Raw genomic sequence first — 13,877 nt, 5'->3', positions numbered from 1 at the left:
ACAGAACACCATGGTTCTCATTGCCAGAAAAACAAAGAGAAAGAATGAGGAATTTTTAAGCCATTTTGCAGAACATTGCCAACAGACCTTATAAATTAAGACAATTTCCAAATCTGCTGTGTAAACTCAGGCAAAAGAAAGTGTGAATTAGAAAAGACGGACAAAGCAGCATAAACTTTTAAAAGACAAATCTGAAAATGCCAAGACTGAAAAAGCTAATGACTTATTAACTAGTCAGTCAAAACTCAAAACCAAATGAAACAGAGTAACATAAATCTAAAAGAATGAGCTTATAAGTGGCATGATTAGAGTAATTTTAAGAGTATTTTTTAAAAAAAGATTTTATTTATTCATTTGAGAGACAGTGAGAGCGATCACAAAGGGAGAAGCTGAGCAGAGAGCCTGATGCGATATGGGGTTCGGGACTTGATCCCAGGACCTAGAGATCATGACCTGAGCCCAAAGCAGATGCTTAACCAACTGAGCAAACAACAAAGAGTATCATTTCTTCTTTTGTGTAGCATTCGAACTAATTAGCACAGGGGTTCTCAACCTTCAACACAGCCACAAATACTTGAGACACATGTCACACTCTCACCAGTATGACTGGCTGAGACAATGATCATGGGCAGCAGGATTTCAGTTTGAAAATCTACTGCCTCTTCCACACTTTTAAGTCACTAGCATTAGAACAAAGGAATTTGGAGAAATGGAAGCACATGCGAAGGAAACTTCGTGTTGAACCAAGTATTAGGATTTTAGCAGAGATAAACCAAAGGTAGAATTTTCCTGTTATATTACTGTTATCAGGTGACATACATAGTTTATCCCCCCCCACCCCGTGAGAAGAAATTATAAGTGGAAGACAGTAGTCTGGCTTTGCCAACCAAATGGGAACAGTATATCAATAGGTGATTGGGGCTCACGTAACCAAGACTGAAACTCCAGTGAGCTTCTTTGTTATAGTTCAAGGAAGTCCAATTCAGGAAGATACTGAAAAACAGTCTCAAATCACCTCTCCTGCTTGTCCTGGCAGGGGAATGTCATCTTCTATACTGTATTGTTTGTATTCCATTTTATACTAAATTATTTTACTCCAACATCTTTGCTTTTGGAAGTAGTTTATTTTTAGCAAACCATTTGTCTTATATTGTACATTTTTCCAAGAAAGTTGAGAAGTAAAAGTGACTTTGTGGCAGTGCAATAAATCAAATCCCAAAGTACAATAAAACTGACCTGGAGGTTTATTTCCAAAGCATAAAATTCATAGGCAGGCTTCTAAATCAGAAGCACATAAAAAGAGGAAAGAAAGAAAGAGAGAGAGAGAGAGAGAGAGAGAGAGAGAAAGAAAAAGAGAAAGAAAGTAAGAGAGAGAGAAAGAAGTACCTAGTACTTCCAATGGGCCAGAACTTAAAGTTCTGCAGTTGTACCAAAGTTTGAATGATCTGGGGTGTCTACCAAAAGAAAAGTGATTGTCAAATAGTTGAGAGTAAGATATACACATACAAATATATAAAAACACAAACAAAAGGAAGTAATAAATAGAAATAGAAAACCTACAGGTCTGAGTGAAACAGCATGTGACAAGTCAATTTCAAAGAAATATAATAAAGTCAAGGGGGAAAAGGAAAGGAGGTGGCTTCATAAAACATGCAAAAAGGTTGCATATCATGAAGGCAGTTAATATTAACCATTCTTATCTCCTAGGCTAGAGCTAAATCTTAGTTAAATCTTGTACCTTATCTTTTTAATATAATTTACCAAAGTTAACTCTTTCATGTATTTTTCTTCCGTTTTTAGAGTAGTATCCCTAGACTGACAATGATTATGCAGGGTTATGGCACCTGCTTGGGTTATGCATTTAACCTTTTCAGAGTTATGACAAACTTACTTAACTTCATGAAGAGCTTTCCTGGAATTAGAAAGACAAAAAAAAAAAGGCTTTATTATTATAAAGCTACTAACCTGGTTTTTCTTGTGATTGTATCATTGAAGATACTCCATATCTTTCTTTAGCATAATCCTACAAAAAAATGGTTTTGGATTATCATTTTTTATTTAGACACAAATAGCCCAGTATACACATACATACAAGTAACAGAATATAAAAGTGAATTTATTTTAACTTTCAGGACCATTTTATTAATTTAGAGAGCCAGTAGTTTCAAAGTGTGGAAATCTGCCGTATCATTTACCTATATACAGAAAAAGTTTCTTTTGTTTTGAAGATCACCTCTCCTGGATGGATATACCATATACAACAGCACTCAAAGATAAAATTTTCACACATATACAATACATCTTAACTACCTTCTTCAAAAAGAACATTAAATGACTTCAAAGCAGGGATATAAATTTCCTCTGTGAAGGGAGTAGGATGAAGTACCACAGTTTTATTAACTTCCTATTACAGGAAGAGATGTTCAAAGAGAACCAACATTTTTGGGTAAGCTTTCTGAGCACCAGATGTCCTCAGTTTTTAGAAATCTGAGATGTTGGATATAAGCTACTGAACTTTGTAAAAATATTCACCAGCTTCCTGTTTCTAAAACTACCTTTGGCATACAGGACTGCAAGGGGTTGGAAATAGACAATATCTAATTTCTTGTTACATTTTAAAGTCAGGAGCAGGAAACAGGAGATCTATGGTACAGACTATTAACAACATACTTACAGAATAGCTAAGTGGCCTTTTATTTTAATCTCACTTTACTTCTAAAATGATATCTTAAGATCCTTCTAGCTATAAAATGACATAATTCCATCACAATGTCTACCTTATAATCTAGATCTATGCTATCTGCAAAGGAGCACAGTTTATATAATTAGATCAAGAATAAGCGAAAATAATTTCCTTAGATTTTACAAGGTACTTTAAGACACATAGGAAGCAATTAGTTTCTGTCACTCCCTAGTTATTTGCTGGAACCCTCTCCTTTAGATCTGGCAGATATTGGAGTTTGTGTTTATACCAAAATAAACGAGACATGTTAAGGTGAATACTGAATAATTTTTTTCAAATTAAAAAAAAAATACACCTAAAGACAAAGATAACCCAGCCCTAACAGACAGTCACACAACGCAGCATGAGGCCAGCATAAAAAGACTACAGCGTGTGAATACAGGGTCACTTACCAGCACTGTTCATATATCAGCAACTTTTATTCCATCTAATATTATTAAGATGACCCATTCCTTATGCAGCTTATCACAAATTCATAATTCCTCAAGTGAAAAGTTAGGAGCTGGGTAGGGATTGAGGCTCGGTTATCCCACAACACAGTAAGTTGTAGGGCGGCTTCAAACTTTCATTTCTGAAAAGCACTGAAGGATCACTGGGTATTATGAATTACCCACATGATTTTGAATCACCTCAAATGCTTGCTCTGCAAACTTCCCTACCTACCTCACTGGGTCGCTAGAAAGGAGAAAGTAAATAAAAATGGCAAGCGTTCTTTGAAGCTGTCACATGGTAGTCATTAAACATATCGGCATCGTTTTACTAAATACCGTCATTACTTGCAAAAACATTAGGAACACGAGAGCTGAGGAAAAAATCGATTACTAGCGGACATTAAAATTTTACGGGGCGAGGAGTAGGGGCGGATTACAGGAGGGACGTGCCTAACCCAGGGAAGCGTGTGACCCCGCCGCTCCTACTTCCGGGACAGTCGGTGCTCCACGTCCACCCCCCCCCCCCCGGGACACGCTTCTGTTACGCTAGGCCTCCCAAGCGCCCCTGTGAGAAATGAGATCCGGGGTGGGTCTGGCCACGTTGCTCGCGCAAGGGCCCTGGAAGCCCAGTGAGGGCTCTGGGCATCCCAGCCCCAGGCCCGCGGCCTGCAAGCCAAGTGCCAACAGGGAGCCGGAGGCAGGGCCCCGCTCACCCTACTCCCTCCCTCAGAGCGGTGCGGCCCAGGGGGTCTGCTTCCCAGGCCCGGGTAAGGAGGACACCCACTTCCGCCGCATCCATGATCTCCCGCGGCTTCTCCTGACTCTTGCGGCTTTGGCTGGCGCTGGGCATCGGGACAATGGGACGGGGCAGCGGTCACCACCCTTCCTCGCAGGCTTCCGTAGGGCAGGCAAAAGGGCTGCTCTCTGCCACAGTCTCCGCCCTCCCGGCACTCCAGCCCGCACACGCGCTCGGACTCCCCGTGGAGGGTCGGCTCCGGAAAGATCGCGAGAACTGAGATTCCTGAGCGTGTAAGGCGAGCTCCTCAGTGCCGCCGTCTCTTCTTGCCCCGCCCCTACGGGCGTTTACCTGGAGTTTGAGGGAATCCCTGGGAACACGTTCGGAGTCTCGCGGGGCTGGCTCTGAGGACCTGGGTGCCTGAGGCGTAGGCGTGCCCCGCACCTCCGTTCTTTTGTCGGTTCTCTTTTCAGTCTTATTTACCCCTACTGGCTTTAAATGCAGACTGTTCCCTAAAACATTCACCCAAGCTCAGGCGTCGGCTTTTCCTCCCTCGGACTTTCCCGCCTTCATACTCCGCAGCGGCATTGTAGCTGCCTGCGGTTACGGGAGACCTCTTCGCAAACTGCTCTCTCTATTGGGGTCACAGGAGTGCTGGGTTAAAAGCAGTTGGCTGGCTAAGGTAGGATTGAGTACCACTACCCAAGCGATAGGTGAGGTGTAAACATAATGGTAGAAACCCCACACAATTGCACTGATTACCTGGACCCACTGCATTATTTCAGGATGTGCATAATGTTGGTTGTTCAGGGACAAATCACCCTGTTAGGCTTTTTAAAAAATTGTGATCCATGAGCCTTTTATCGCAAGTGAAAGTAATTTGGGGGCTAGATTACTGTCTCTCCTGCTGGACTTCTTTGCACTCTGTCAAGTTTTAACTATCTTAGTAATAGCCAGGCACAAGTGGCACAGTTAATACCCGTTAAAGAGTGCAGAGATACCAGTGCAAATAAAAGGGCTCTGGAGGCTGCCTAATTTAGGTCCTTGGATACAGTCGTGAGAAGACAGACATTTCTGCCCTTGTGTGGCTTACCTTTTTTCTGATTGTAGCTGAGAAGAGAGATGCAATGAAAGTTTCTTTGAGGGCATTCACCTCAGGCTTCCCTGAGGAAGTGATTCTTCAACTAAAATCTAAAGTAGGTTTAGGGGCCAGCCAAGTGAAGAGGGACTGAAAAAGCAATATTCAAGACGAGGGGGTAAGGAGAGAAAGATCATGGTCAGGTTTGGAGGTAGTACGCATGAAATGCTTTTGAGACATCCAAGGTGAGATGTCCAGCTAATCACTGGCCTTGTGGGGTCTGGAGCATAGAATAGAGAGGTCTGGGCTACGGATAAAGACGGGTAAGACAGGAGAGGTAGGTGGTAATTGAAGTCCTGGACTAGAAAAGAATGTTACAAGAAGAGAGTATTAACATTGATCCTGAACTGTTACATAGACCTCAGGTAAGATGATGACTGAAAAATATTTGTTGGATTTAGTAACATAGAGGCCATTGGTATTCTTAGTATAACAGTTTATGGTAAAGTGATGGGGTCAGAATTGGCTGAGAAGTGAGTGACAGTGAAGAAATGAAAGTACTGCGAAAGTGATTCTAACAAACGTTTATATGGTGCTTACTATTTGCCGAGCACTGTCAGTGTTTTATATATACTAACTTACTTAATTCTTAAATTTTTAAAAATTCTTAGATGAAACAATATTAAGTGTACAATATAGTGATTCAACTTTTATATATGTTATTAAATGCTTACCACATAAACTGCAGTTACCATCTATTAACGTATAACTTTATTACAGTATTATTGGTTATATTCCCTATGCTGTACTTTATATCTCCATGACTTGTTTTTTAATTTTTTTTTTTAAAGATTTTATTTATTTGAGAGAGAGCAAGAGTGAAAGAGCTTGGGGGAGAGGGAGAAGCAGACTCCCCGCTGAGCAGAGAGCCCAACTAGGGGCTAGATCCTGGGATCATGACCTGAGCTGAAGGCAGACGCTTAACAGACTGAGCCACCCAGGCACCCCCACTGCCAACAACTTATTTTATAACTGGAAGTTTGTACCTCTTAATCCCCTTTACCTGTTTTGCCCATCCCTTCACCCTCTCCCCTCTGGCAACCACCGGTTTGTTCTCTGTATTTATGATTCTACATTTTGTTCTTTTCTTTTTTAGATTCTACATATAACTAAAATCATATAATATTTGTCTTCCTCCATCTGACTTATTTCACTCAGCATAATGCCCTCTAGGTCTATCCATGTTGCCCTAGATGGCAAAATTTCATTCTTTTTATGGTTGAGAAATATTCCATTGTGTATATACCACATTGTCTTTGTCCACTCATCTATCAGTGGACACTTAGGTTGCTTCCATGTCTTGGCTATTGTAAATAATGCTGCAGTGAACATAGAAGTGCATATATCTTTTTTAATTAGGGTTTTCATTTTCTTTGGGTCAATACCCAGAGTGGAATTACTGAATCATATGGTAGTACTATTTTTGATTTTTTGAGGGAACTCCGTACTGTTTTCCATAATGGTTGCACCAATTTACATTCCCACCCACCGTGCCCAAGCATTCCTTGTATCCACATCCTTGCTAACACTTGTTATTTCTTGTCTTTTTGATACTAGCCATTCTGACAGGTGTGAGATGATATCTTACTGTGGCTTTGATTTGCATTTTCCTGATGATTAGTGATATTGAGCATCTTTTCATGTATCTGTTGGTCATTTGTATGTCTTTGGAAAAATATCTGTTCAGGTCCTCTGCCTGTTTTAATCAGATTTTTGGAGGGCGTTGAGTTATATAAATTCTTTATATATTTTGAATAGTAATCCCTTATCAGATACATCATTTGCAAATATCTTCTATTCAGTAGGCTGCCTTTTTGTTTCGTTGATGGTTTCCTTTGTGTGTTAAAGCCTTTTTTTTTTTTTTTTTGGTGTAGTCCCAATAGTTTATTTTTGCTTTTGTTTCCCTTGTCTGAGGAAAAATATCTGGAAAAATGTGATGTTAAAGAGATTACTGCCTGTTTTCTTCTAGGATTTTTATAGTTTCAGGTCCTATATTTAGGTCTTTAATCCATTTTGAGTTTATTTTTGCCTGTGGTGTAAAAAAGCAGTCCATTTTTATTCTTTTTCGAGTAGCTGTCCTGTTTGCTCAGTGCCATTTATTGAAGAGACTATATTTTCTCCATTGTATATTGTTGTCTCCTTTGTTGTAGATTAATTGACCATATAAGCTTGGGTTTATTCCTGGGATCTCTGTTCTGTTTCATTGATATATGTGTCTGTTTTTGTGCCACTGCCATACTCTTTGATTACTATAGTTTTGTACTATAGTTTGAAATCTAGGAACGTGATACCTCCTAGAAAAGCTTTGCTTTTCTCAAGATTCCTTTGGCTATTTGGCATATTTTTTGGTACTATACAAATTTTAGGATTATTCATTCTAGTGATGTGAAAAGTGCTATTGGTATATTGCTAGGAATTGCACTGAACCTATAGATTGTTTTGGGTAGTATAGACATTTTAATAATATCAATTCTTTTTTTTTAAGATTTTATTCATTTGACAGAGAGAGACACAGTGAGAGAGGGAACACAAGCAGGGGAGTAGGAGAGGGAGAAGCAGGCTTCCCATTGAGCAGGGAGCCCAATGCAGGGCTCGATCCCAGGACCCTGGGATCATGACCTGAGCTGAAGGCAGATGCTTAACGACTGAGCCACCCAGGCGCCCCAACAATATCAATTCTTCTAATCTCTGAGCATCTTTCCATTTATTTATGTTGTCTTCAATTTCTTTTATCAATGTTTTATAGTTTTCAGAGTGTAGGTCTTACACCTTCTTGGTTAAATTTATTCCTAGATATTTTATTCTTTTTGATGTAATTATAAATGGGATTGTTTTCTTTTTTTGTTTTTTTTTAAAGATTTTATTTATTTATTTGAGAGAGAGAGAATGAGAGCACGAGAGGGAAGAGGGTCAGAGGGAGAAGCAGACCCCCCCGCTGAGCAGGGAGCCCGATGTGGGACTCGATCCCAGGACTCCAGGATCATGACCTGAGCTGAAGGCAGTCGCTTAACCAACTGAGCCACCCAGGCGCCCAAATGAGATTGTTTTCTTAATTTCTTTCTTTTTTTTTTTTTAAGATTTTATTTATTTATTTGACAGAGAGAAAGAGAGACAGCAAGAGCAGGAACACAAGCAGGGGAAATGGGAGAGGGAGAAGCAGGCTTCCCACAGAGCAGGGAGCCTGACACCGGGCTTGATCCCAGGACCCTGGGATCATGACCTGAGCTGAAGGCAGACGTTTAAAGACTGAGCCACCCAGGCGCCCCTTAATTTCTCTTTCTGCTAGGTTGTTATTGGTGTATACAAATGCAATATATTTCTATATATTAATTTTGTATCTTGCAACTTTACTGATTCCCTTTATCAGTTTTAATAGTTCTTTGGTGGAGTCTTTAAGGTTTTCTCATATAGTATCATGTCATCTGCAAATAGTGAAAATTTTACTTCTTTCTTGCCAATTTGGATGCCTTTTATTTCTTTTTGTTGTGTGATTGCTGTGGGTAGGACTTTCAGTTGAATGAAAGTGGTGGCAGTGGGCATCCTTGTCTTGTTTCTGATCTTAGGGGAAAAGCGTTTAGCTTTTCACTATTGAGTATGATGTTAGCTGTGGGTTTGTCATAAATGACCTTCCCTCTATACCCACTTTGCTGAAAGTTTTTATCATGAATGGATGTTGAATTTTGTCAAATGCCTTTTCTGTATCTATTGAGATGATCGTATGGTTTTTATCCTTTATTTTGTTGATGTGATATATCACATTGATTGATTTGTGGATGTTGAACCATCCCTTGCATCCTTAGAATAAATCCCACTTGATCATCGTTTATAATCCTTTTAATGTATTGTTGAATTAGATTTGCTAATATTTGTTGAAGATTTTTGCATTTATGTTCGTCGGGGATATTGTCCTATAACTTTCTGTTTTTGTGGGGTCGTTTGGTTTTGGTATCAGGTAATGTTGGCCTCATAGGGATGAATTTGGAAGTATTCTTTCCTCTTCTATATTTTGGAATAGCTTGAGAAGGATAGGAATTAACTTTTAAAATATTTGGTAGAATTCACTTGTTAAGCCATCTGGACTTCTCTTTGTTGGGAGTTTTTGTATTGATTCAATTTCATTACTAGTAATCAGTCTGTTCAGATATTTTATTTCTTCATAATTCAGTCTTGGTAGATTGTGTGTTTCTAGGAATTTATCTATTTCTTTTTTGTTGTCCATTTTGTTGGCATAATTTTCTAGTCTCTTATAATTGTATTTCTGTGGTCTCAGTTGTAAGTTGTCTTTCCTCTGATTTCTTTCATTTATTTGAGCTCTCTCTTTTATTTCTTGAGAGTATGGCTAAAGGTTTATCAATTTTGTTTATCTTTTCAGGGAACACTTCTTAGTTTCATTCATCTTTTATATTGTTTTTTGTTCATTTTGTTTATTTCTACTCTCATCTTTATTATTTCATTTCTTCTACTAACTTTGGGCTTTGGTTATTCTCTTTTCTAGCTCCTTTAGTTGTAAGATGATATTGTTTATTTGACATTTTTCTTGGTTCTTGAGGTGGACCTGAATTGCTATAATCTTTCTTCTTAGAATTGCTTACTGTATCCCAAAGATTTTGGACCATTTTGTTTCCATTTTCATTTGTCTCAAAGTATTTTTTAATTTTCTCTTCAATTCTTTGTTAACCCATAGTTGTTTAGTAGTTTGTTTTTATTTTCCATGTTTGTGGGTATTATTCTAGCTTTTTTCTTGTAACTGATTTCTAGTTTTGTACCATTGTGGTTGGAAAGAATGTTTGATACGATTGTAGTCTTCTTAAATGGACTGAGACTTGTTTTTTGGCCTCACATGTGATCTGTCCTGGAGAATGTTCCATGTGCATTTGAAAAGAATGTGTTTTTTGCTGTTTTGGGATGAAATGTTCTCTATATATCTGTTAAGTCCATCTGGTCAAATGTGTCGTTTAAAACCACTGTTTCCTTGTTGATTTTCTGTTTGGATGCTCTATCCACTGGTGTAAGTGGGGTATTAAAGTCTCTTACTATTATTATATTCCTTGTCAATTTCTCCCTTTAAGTCTTACAACATTTGCTTTACATGTTTAGGTGCTCCTTTGTGGGTGCATAAATATTCACAAATGTTATATCCTCTTGTTGGATTGATCCCTCTATTATGTGATGCCCTTCTTTGTTACTTGTTATAGTCTTTGTTTTAAAGTCTATTTTGTCTGGGGTTCCTGGGTGGCTCAGTCGGTTAAGCATCTGCCTTAATGGCTGATCTTGACCTGGCTCAGGTCATGATTCCAGGGTCCTGGGATTGAGCCCCACGTCAGGCTCTCTGCTTGTTGGGGAGCCTGCTTCTCCCTCTCCCCCTGCCTGCTGCTCCCCCTGCTTGTGCTCTTTCTCTCTGTCAAATAAATAAATAAAATCTTTAAAAAATAGTAAAGTGTATTTTATCTGATATAAGTATTGGTACACCAGTTTTTTCTTCACTTCCATTTGAATGGAATATCTTTTTCCATCCCTTCACTTTTGGTCTGTATGTGACGAGATCTGAAATGAGTCTCTTGTAGGTCTTGTTCTTTACCCATTTAGTCACCCTTTGTGTTTTGATTGGAGTGTTTAGTCCATTTACCTTTAAAGTTATTATTGTTAGGTGTATACTTACTGTCATTTTGTTAGATGTGTACTTATTGTCATTTTATTAAATGTCTGGTTGTTTTTGTAGTTCTTTTCTATTCCTTTTTTCTTATCTTGCTCTCTTCCCTGGTGAATTAATGAATTTTTTTAGTGTTATGCTTGGATTGCTTTCTCTTTATTTTTTGTGTACCTGTTATAGAATTTTGGTTTGTGGTTACCATGTGGTTCATGTATAACAGCCTGTGTACATAGCGGTCTATTTTAAGTTGATGGTCGCTTAAGTTCAAACACATTCTAAAGGCACTACATTTTTACACCCCTTCCACATTTTATGTTTTTGATGTTATATTTTATGTCTTTTCATTTTGTGTATCCTTTAGCTAATTACTGTAAATGTAGTTGATTTTTACTACTTTTATCTTTTTAACCTTCATAATAGCTACATTAATGATTGATCTATTACCTTTACCATATGTTTGCTTTTACCAGTGAAATTTTTCTTTCATAGTTTTTTTTTACTTCTAGTTATGATTTTTTCTTTTCCACATAAATAAGTCCCTTTAGTATTTCTTGTAAGTCTGGTTTGGTGGTGATAAACCCCTTTGGGAATTTTTTGTTTCTCCTTCGATTCTGAATGATAACTTTATCACATAGAGTATTCTTGGTTGTTGGTTTTTTCCTTTCAGCACTTAGAACATATCATGCCACTCTCTTCTGGCCTGCAAAATTTCTCCTGAAAAATCAGCTGATAGCCTTATGGGGTTTCTCTTATAGGTAACTAGTTGCTTCTCTCTTGTGGCTTTTAAGGTTCTGTCTTTATCTTTAATTTTTAACATTTTAGTTATTATGTGTCTTCGTCTGGCCTCTTTGGGTTCATCTTGTCTGGGGCTTTCTGTGCTTCCTGGATCTGGATGTCTGTTTTTCCCCAGGTTAGGGAAGTTTTCAGCTATTATTTCTTCAAACAAGTTTTCTGTCCCTTTCTCTCTCTGTTCTCTTTATGGGACCCCTATAATGTGAAATTTAGTATGCTTGATGTTTTTCCAGAGGTCCCTTAAAATTCTTCATTTTTAAAAATTCTTTTTGCTGTTCAGCTTGGGTGATTTTCATTACCCATCTTCCAGATTCCTGATCTGTTCTTCTGAATCTTCTAATCTGCTGTTGATTCCCTCTAGTGTATTTTTCATTTCAGTTATTGTATTTTTTAGATCTGATTGGTTCTTTTTTATATCTTTGTTAAAGTTTTCATTGAATTCATCCACTGTTCTCCCAACTTCGTTGAGCACCCTTATGGACAATTACTTTGACCTCTTTATTAGGTCGATTGCTTATCTCTGTTTCATTTAGTTTTTCTTCTTTTTTTTTTAGTTTTATTTTAAGTAATCTCTACACCCCTCGTGGGGCTCAAACTCATGACCCTGAGATCAAGAGTCACATGCTCTTCTGACTGAGCCAGCCAGGCGCCCCGCTTTAGTTCTCTTTCTGAGGTTTTGTCTTGTTCTTTCATTTGGCATGTTGTTTCTGTGTGTTAGGAAGGTCAGCTACGTCTCCATGTCTTGAAAGTAGTGGCCATATAAAGAAGGTGTCTTATGGGACCCAGAAGCACAACCCACCCTGGTTACCTGAACCAGGCACTCCAAGGGTATTCCCTGTGTGGGCTGTGTGTACCCTCCTGTTGTAACTGGGCTATAACTATTGTAGATGTGCTGATGGGTGGGGCTGCCTTTCCTCCTTTCCCCTGGGTGGAAATCATTTTGGAGGAGCACTGGTCCTGGTCAAGGCTGTCTGTTGGGTGTGGCAGGATGGTAGCCACTTTGGGGAAATGGTACCTGCTGGAATATGTGGGTTGGGTGGGGCAGGTCTGCAGGGGAACATCAGGGTAGTTTGAGTGGTCCTGGCAAGGTGGAGGGAGAGTGTCAGAACTGGCACCCACCACTGTTGGGCCAGCTAAGATAAAGGAGGGGAAGAGAAATGGTGCCCACCAGCACTTCTGTTCCTGGGTAAAGTTCTTACAGATCCCTGCTTCTCTACACATGTCCTAAAAGTATTTTTGGGTTTGGTTCCTGACCAGATGCCTCTCTCTCCCTCCTACCCTTTGGATGTGGCTTTTTCTTTATATTTTCAGCTGTGGAAGAGCTGTTATGTTTGTCTTCAGGTCATTTTCAGAAAGTTGCTCTATATTTAGTTGTATCCTTTATGTGTCCGTGGGAGGAGGTGAGCTCAGTACTTCCTACTCAGCCATTTTCCCCTTGCCTCTGTAACTCAATTGTTATACCAATATTATCAGAGAGATAATATTACAATCTTTTTACATATGGGGAAGTTGAGGCAAAAAGATGTGAAGTAACTTGCCTATGGTTACAGAGCCATTAAAAGATATATTTGAATTCAGGGAGTGTGGTTCCAGAATCCATGTTCTTAACCTCTTACATTGGTTAAGAACACTGCCTTTCTGAAGGAGAGGATGCTAGGATAGCTGTAGATGTTTGGTTTCAGGAAAAGGAAAGAACTCCCATTTTATGAGTTCTGTTTTCTCTAAGAAGAGGCTAAGTCATGAATGGTGGGTGTGGCTGTAGGGGAGGGAGAAAAGAGAGATTGGTGATTTGAGAACAGGAAAGATTAAATAGTCCTGGAAGTTATTTAGTATTTGGTATTATTTCTGGGGATTGTAAGGACTCGTTTGGTGGGAAATCATGAATTTCATGGAAGTGAGCCTCCTCCAGACCATGGCTGGTTGGTGCTTTTATTCCCTCAGTTAATTGTAGTCCTAATATATGAACTGATGGTCAGAAATCTGAATACACATTATTGTCCTTTTGCTAAAGTACGGATCTTACTTTTTAATCTTTCCATTGCTTATGAAGCCTCTACATGTACTTCTTCCTTGCTTTGATCTCCTTGTCTCAATGGATTAATCTTATTTAGGACATAGCTCTGGGGGGAAGACTGTAAATATAAACTCTTGCTTCTGGCTTTCTTAATAGTGATGGAAAAGAAGAATTTGCCAGATCAGTGACCATATACAATGTGCCTGAGGTCTTGTGAATGTACTCTAATAAAGATAGCACAGCTGTGGGGCGCCTGGGTGGCTCAGTCATTAAGCGTCTGCCTTCGGCTCAGGTCATGGTCCCGGGGTCCTGGGATCGAGTCCCACGTCGGGCTCCCTGCTTGGCGGGAAGCCTGCTTCTCCCTCTCCCACTC

The 13,877-nt window shown here is 39.1% G+C and overlaps 1 protein-coding gene across 1 annotated transcript in view; it reads right to left on the bottom strand.

Moving 5' to 3' along the window:
• Window positions 1-4,196, bottom strand: part of DARS1 (aspartyl-tRNA synthetase 1) — a 60,681-nt gene extending 56,485 nt beyond the window's left edge. The window contains exons 1-2 of the mRNA XM_028101281.2: window positions 3,959-4,196; window positions 1,966-2,023 (exon numbers count right to left, since the gene is read on the bottom strand). Of these exons, the coding sequence (XP_027957082.1) occupies window positions 1,966-2,023; window positions 3,959-4,024 (124 nt within the window). The 5' untranslated portion in view covers window positions 4,025-4,196. The remainder of the gene's footprint in view (window positions 1-1,965; window positions 2,024-3,958) is intronic.
• Window positions 4,197-13,877: the final 9,681 nt, after the last annotated feature.

Source organism: Eumetopias jubatus, unplaced genomic scaffold (genome assembly GCF_037043125.1).
Source record: "Eumetopias jubatus isolate StellerSeaLion01/CBP00866 unplaced genomic scaffold, mEumJub1_p1.0 scaffold_3, whole genome shotgun sequence".
Taxonomy (NCBI): domain Eukaryota; kingdom Metazoa; phylum Chordata; class Mammalia; order Carnivora; family Otariidae; genus Eumetopias; species Eumetopias jubatus.
The sequence above is the reverse complement of the archived record's forward strand: the minus strand, read 5'-3'. Positions and strand labels throughout refer to the sequence as shown.